Source organism: Pelodiscus sinensis, chromosome 19 (assembly GCF_052426305.1).
Source record: "Pelodiscus sinensis isolate ZL-2025 chromosome 19, ASM5242630v1, whole genome shotgun sequence".
Lineage (NCBI taxonomy): Eukaryota > Metazoa > Chordata > Testudines > Trionychidae > Pelodiscus > Pelodiscus sinensis.
The window spans coordinates 27,943,794-27,950,603 of NC_143070.1; the positions used below are offsets into that span (position 1 = coordinate 27,943,794).

The following is a 6,810-nucleotide window of genomic DNA, read 5'->3' on the forward strand; positions in this document are numbered from 1 at the left end:
TCCTACTTTCTCACTCAGGCCTCTCCCTGCAAAAGAACCAACCTCATAGCCTCACTGGAAGCCCAGGACAATCTGTGAAGAGATTCGCTTTCTCCTCAACATCCCTCCCACCCTGCAGACTCCGCTGGGTTTGGCTCATTCACTTCCTGACATTTGTCACAGCCTAGGCCCAGATCCTGCAAAGACTTTGGCCTCAAAGGAACTTCACCCACTTGGGTCCCTTTGACACGAGCGGTTCAGAGTTTGCAAACTCCTGGCTCTACCTGTGAGCCGTGGGGTCTGTGTACTCAGCGTCTCTGCAGAGAGCAGCACGGAGCTGGGCGTGTGTCTGTCTGTGTGTCGGCCATTTTGTGCTCTAACAGTAGCTGTAATTACAAAGTAGCTTTTGGAACAAATAAGTTTCAATTAATCAACCTGAGTGTCTGGGACGGCAAGTGGGTGCCATTCTCACCTCACAATCAACAGAAGTTTAATCTAATGAGGAACTAAATAACCACCATCGGTCTCTTTCCATGGCCTCAGACGCTTCACTCACTCTCCCCTCCCCGTCCCTTCTCGGTACCTGTGAACTGCCTCAGTGTCTCCGACAGCGCAGTCATTTGCCGGGAGATACCCCTGACTCGCTCGTCCAATTCAGGAGAAATCTCCTCTGGCGGCTGGAACGGCCCCATCTCACACCTGGGGATAGACAACGTCACATGGGGACAGTGCACCGAGTGACTCAGTTCCCCAGCTCTGGCCAGTGAGTCGCTGCTCTGCTGGGCCTGGAGTTCGAATCCTCCAGTTCTCCCAGCCCCAGAGCAGGGGCAGCGCAGCCCTTGGCCCTGCAACATCCCCTCAAAGGTCCCATGAACAGTCTGCAGCTCTGGCCTGGGGAGACCAGCTGGGGGACAGAAGGGGAACTGAGTCTCTCCAGCCAACTCACCCCTTGGCCTCCAGGCGCTAAGGGGCAGGAGGTTCCCAGGGGAAGGGCTGTAGGAATCTGCCCACTAGGGACTCGACTGAGACACCAGCTCCCCCCTCCCCAGCCCATTCCCACAGGTCTCCAAACAGCCCTCGGGTGGGACAGACTCTGGGTCCCTGCTGCCCTGGGCTGAATGTGCCCAGTGCACAGCAGTGACAGGCCCATGTCCCACCCCACAGCCCTGAGGCAGCCAGTCCCCAGGGAGGTGACAGCTCCAGGAAACACTTGAGGTCAGACTGTGCCCTGAATGGGGAATTCCAGAGTCTGCTGGGCCAGGGGAGAGCCGCAGGCTGACGCTGATCAGAGATTTGTGCCCAGCCTATGACCTTCCCCTCACATCTGGCTGCAGGGCCCTGGGGAGATGTGGTGCCAACATCAGCTCCAAGCCCTTTCCCTGCACTGTGCTGTGTGAGGGAAGCGAGAGACACCTACCTGCTCAGGGTGCTTCTCACGTCCTGGAGGAGAGAGAGAGAAAAGAATCTCAGTCCCATCGACACACACAGGACCCAGGGAAGGGATTTTGTAAACATGGGAACAAGGGGCCCTGCCCTGGCCCCAGGAACATGGATCCCCTGAGTGAATGAGGCTTTGCCATCTCTAGTAGCTCTGTGCCTGTGACTCTGCAAAGCACAACAGTCACTCGCATGGCAGCAATGCACCCGCCGAGTTACACCCAGATCTGACGGCTGGACCCCAGCACTTCTGATTCAGGAGCCTCCCTTCCTGTGTGGGGAGCTGGGACGTTTCTCCCTCAGTCTCACCTGCAGGAATTCACTCGCTGGCTTCTGACACTTCCCCTCCAGCTCACCGATCCGATCGCTGAGATGGGAAATCTGTGCAGAGAGTTTCCTGACAGTGTCAGTCTGGAGCCTCCCAGTTTCTTCATCCAACTGCTCCAGCTGGGCCAGCAGGAGTCGCTCTTGTTCCTCCAGGAACTGCCGCAGCTGCTGAAACTCGGCCACAATCTTCTTCCTCTCGGCTTGTGTCTGTTTCTGTATGAAAATGGGGAAAGGGCTGGTCAGGGGCATGGATGGAGCCCGGGGCCCTTTCATGGGGATCTGAGTGTGCAGCAAAGAGAACTTCTTGGAAAACCCTCAGATTTCTGACATTTGACTCTGCCCTGTGGGTCAGTTTTCCCTTTGGCCCCTGTGTCCCTCTGAAAGGGAGACCCCCATGTCTGTCATGGGCAGCATCTTCTGCTATCCATGGGCTCTGGGAATTCACATCCAGAGCAGTAGGGGGCAGGACTCAACACCCAGATTCTCTTTAAACTTCTTCATCAATGTGTGGAATATTTTTTCTATGTGCACTGAGGCAAGTGTAAATATGCACCACCAGCTGAAACACCTAGCTGTTGACATTCTGCCAATTAGCTGGGGAGCATCTGAAACTCTCCTGAGCTGCCGCCCAAGCACTCAGTGTACTGGGAACACTGCTTGGCCCCGCACTGACACAGATACCCAGGGAGAGGACAGAAGCAAACCCATTAGCAGGAAATGAGCAGACCCAGCAGACAGCCCTTCCCCGGGACATTCAGGTAACTGGAGGAGGATTTATGGGAAAGCCACAAAGGCTGGATATGAACTCATCCCCTGACATGGAAGCTCAGGGCCTGTCCAGATATGAATCTAATCCAGCAACCCAAGATCGTGGCAAAACTAAGGATGTTAACTAGTGATTAATTGACTAGTCAAGTAGTCGATGGAATTTCCATTAACTAGTCGACATGCACTTCCCTATTCCTCCTTGTACATTTCAAAGGAGGAATGCAGAATTCCGCGTGCAGCCCAGGGCCAGCGGGAAGTCCCGCTGACTCTGGGCTGCGTGTGGGTACCAGCTTTGAAATGCACAAGAATCCCCAGTGGGAGTCAGAGTCCCCGCTGATCCTGGGCTCCATGCTGCACTGCCGCTTTGAAATGTCATGTGGAGCCGGCTCAGCTGGGAAGTCCTCAGCTGACCCCAGGCTCCACATACACTGCACCACACAGCTGAGCCTGGGATCCGCTGTGCAGCACTGCCCCTTTGAAATGCCAAGCTGGGATCAGCTGTGCAGCACTGCCCCTTTGAAATGCCAAGCTGGGATCAGCTGTGCAGTGCTGCCCCTTTGAAGGCCACCATGGTGTTTCAAAGCAGCAGTGCTGCACAGCTGATCCCAGGCTCAGCTGTGTGGCACTGCCACTTTCAAGTACCCCTTCTTCTCCCCTTTGCTGCCTCTGTCTGATGGGGGGGGGGTGGAAATCAACTAGTCGACTAGCTATCAGATCAGCATTTGCTGTTTTTACAAAAGCGCGTGGAGCGTCCTAACGTCAAGAGCATTTTTGCACAAGAAAATGTACAGCAGATCGGCAGAACAGAGGGCTTTTTGTGGCATAGCTATTCCTCTTTCTATGAGGAATAACTCCTTTTTGTGCAAGAGTTCTTGTGCAAAAAGGTGTGTGTGGATGGGCAACAGGGTTTTTTGTGCAAAAAGTGCTACTGGAAAAAAGCACAGGCTATTCTGTGAATAGCAATCAGAGCTTTCTTGCGAGAGTGTCCGTGCAGTCTGGATGCTCTCTTGCGCAAAAGCGCATCGCTCTTCCGATGCACTTTTGCAGGGTGGACGCGTTCTTGCACAAGACGTTTTTGCGGAAGATCCCTTCTGCAAAAATCTTCTTGCGCAGGAAGCCTGCAGTGCAGACATAGCCTAAGTGATGCCAATCCCAGGAGCCACCAGGGTTTAAACAGGGGCTGGGAGCTCAGCCCTGAGGCCTGGGGACTGCGCTGGTAGGACAGAGCTGGGCTAAGCACCAGGGCAAGCCCATTCGTTACAGGGAGGCTCAGAGGAGCAAGAGCATCACTGGGCTGCTGCTCGGTGAAGTGGAGGGAGTGGGGGAGGCTCCACACTCCCTGGAGGGGCAGGGCCTCAGGCGGAAGGGGCAGGGATGGGGACAGTCAGCCCTCAGCACCACATGGAGCGCGCTGAACCATGTCCCCTTCCCTGCCCCCCCCCACCCCCCTCCCGCCCCCGGCAGCCCTCACAGCCACCCAGTGCACTGCAGCAGTGATTTAATCAGCAGACCCCAGGGAAGTTGCCCTTTGTCTCCCCCCCTCCCCACCGTCTGAGGGCCTGGGGGCCATTTGTCTGCGCAGTCCCAGTTCTGTGGGGCTCTGTCCCTGCCTGGTGGGGACTCAGCCCTGGCCGTGGCTTTGTCTGGTGAGAAAGGGACAGGAGGAGACTGAGGCTGCAGCAGGAGGGGGCGGCACCTCCACACAGAATGACGTAGGTGGGGATGGTCTGACAGAGGCAGGGACAGGCCCACAGAGGCCGACCAAGCGTTGAGGGAAGGCCCAGCAAGCAGGCGTGGGCATGTCCTGTGCTCTGGGGATGGGTCAGTGACTCCCTAATTAAACAGGCTGATTTCTGTTCAGGATGGTTGGGGTTTGCCCCAGTCCCTGGTACAGCTCCCGGCAGCAGTGCATTCTGGGAGATTCCCACAGGCTGCCTGGTGGGACTAGCGGAACCTCGCTGGCTGGTTCGTGCCCAGGTACCCACTGGCACAGGTCAGACCGGCACCAGGCAGCTCCAGCCTGGGGGTAGTTTTGCTCCAACCCAGTCTGATCCCAGTGGTACCTGGCACAGCCTGCACTGCCTGGAGTCCTGCTGTGGGTGGACTCAAGGCACTCGGGGTCCCACATTGCATCCAGTTCAGTGACCTCCTCTAGTGCTGGCCGCAGCATCTGAGTTTAACCCCTCATGGATCAGCCCAGGAGTTCAGCATCCCAGTGGGAAACCTTCTGTCCCTGCTGGGCCTCGAGCAAGGTGCCTTTCCCATCTAACTGACACATTTCATGATGTGGTTGAGGTGGCAGCATGGCCTAGTGGTTAGGACCATGGACTTCATCTGGAGAAACTGGGATTCTGTGCTGAGCTCAGCCACTGACCTACTGGGTGATTAACTCCCCTGCTTTGTGCCTCAGTTCCCCTCTTCACCTTTTGTCTATCTCTAGACTATAAACTGCTCAGGGCATGGACTGTCCCTGGCTGTGTTTTGCATAAAGCCCGGATCTCACATGGGGTCTGTGAGGGCGACTGTGATGCAAATACAAGTAATAAAAACAATCTCTAGTCATCAAATCTGTAACACCAGCCACTTGTAACCCCCCCTTCTCCAGTCTGAAGGCAGCACATTCCCAGAGGCCAGCCTGACATTGATTGCGTCCACCTCCCATTTGATTTCTTTGGTTACAGCCTGTCCCAGGCCAGGCAGGCTTTAGCTGGCTGTTGAGTCGCACGGGGCAAGGGAAGAGTCAGGGAAATTAGCCAGTGACTAAAACCCAGAATAATTCCCCAGCAGACAGGGCAGCAGCTCCCTACCTTGTACTCCTGGGCAGCCTCCGCTATGGACAGCGCCGTGTGCGTGCAGTGCATCTGGGACCTGTCACACATCACGCAGATGGGGGCTTGATCCTCCTCACAGAACAGTTTCAGCACCTCCTGATGCTCCTCGCACAGCCCGTCCCCTCCTGCTTCCTTCACTGGTTGGAGGGGTCCCTGCTGCACAGGATCCCTGCACTGCAGGCAGGAGGTGGCTGGGCCGGGTTGCTCCCAGCACTGGCTGATGCAGGCCTGGCAGAAATTGTGTCCACACTCCAGAGTGACAGGGGCTGTGAAACCCTCCAGGCAGACAGATCAAGATGCTTCCTCTGCAGGCTTTGTACAGGCTCACTGTGGCCAGGGCTCCTTCTGGTCTGGGGAACAGGATCAGTTTCAATTTTCTGAGCACAGGCTCTACCTGCCTCCAGCAGCAACGGGCTGTTCCCCTCCCTGGAGCTGACTCAGGCTGTTTCCTGGAAGGGGAAGAGCCAGCAGGCGACAGCCCAGCCCTGGAGGCTTTGGTGAGAAACGTCCCACACTCTGGTTGTGGCCCTGGCACCTGCCCTTGTGCTGGTGTGGAGGAGCCCTGTGGCATCACATGGACCCCAGAATCCACCATGCTGGGCTGATCAGTTCCCAGACCTGTGTGTCTAAGCAGTGAGGATGAGGCTTGTGAAGAATTCATTGTGTTTGATGTGTGATGTTGACAGATAAAGTAACAGTTGATTATTTATGTGTATCTAGTTACATGCTTTCAGTTGCGGTTTTCCCATGTTCAATTTTCACAGCAGTGGGAAATGCTAGGGGGAGGGGCAGGCAGTACTTGGCTCAGACAGTTGCTATTCAGTGACAGATACTGAGATTCAAAGAGGAAAATCTTTATTATTAACCCACAAATTGTCAATGTGACTCTCAAAACAGACCAAGTCAAAGTCCTTCAACCATAAGAAGTTCTCAAGCAGCCCAGCTCTTCCTGGGCCTGTGTGGAACTTTCAGTTACTATGAAGGGAAAGATTTTTCCCCTCGGTTTGTGAGTGGACAGTGAAATCGAGGTTCGCTGGCATCTGCTCCCGCCAAGCCCAGTGACATTCAATTCTCAGGCCAAACGCTTATCCCCGCTGGAATCCATGTTTCCGGGGCCCGATCCTGACGTGCACTAAGGCTGCTCGGCTCGTTCTAAAGGAGCCTCAGTGTCCATGGCGCTGCCGATGTTAATGACTTTACGGTCCCGCACAGGAGCGGCCAGGCCGGGTCAGACAAAGGCCCCCCAGCCCCGTGTCCTGCCTGCCCAGTGCCCAGTGCGGGTGCCCCAGTGGGAGGGAACAGAACAGGGATCCCCAGTGACCCGCCCCCTGCGGCCCGTTCCCAGCGTCCTGCAAACAGAGCCCAGGGGCGGGGGGGGGGGCGGGAGCTGCCTGCCCAGGGCGAGGACCCGGCCCCCCCCGCAGGTGACACGTTCTGGGGCCCGAGCCCGGCCGAGTCCGCGCGCTCC

At 56.2% G+C, this 6,810-nt stretch overlaps 1 protein-coding gene across 1 annotated transcript; it reads right to left on the minus strand.

Annotated features, from left to right (window-relative positions):
• Positions 1 to 119: 119 nt before the first annotated feature.
• Positions 120 to 2,543, minus strand: LOC142821639 (E3 ubiquitin-protein ligase TRIM15-like). Its single transcript, XM_075913219.2, has 3 exons — positions 1,726 to 2,543; positions 1,397 to 1,419; positions 120 to 678 (listed from the first exon to the last, which is right to left on the minus strand). Exons 1-3 carry the CDS (start codon positions 2,014 to 2,016, stop codon positions 528 to 530), a joined length of 465 nt encoding a protein of 154 aa, XP_075769334.2. The 5' UTR covers positions 2,017 to 2,543; the 3' UTR covers positions 120 to 527.
• Positions 2,544 to 6,810: the final 4,267 nt, after the last annotated feature.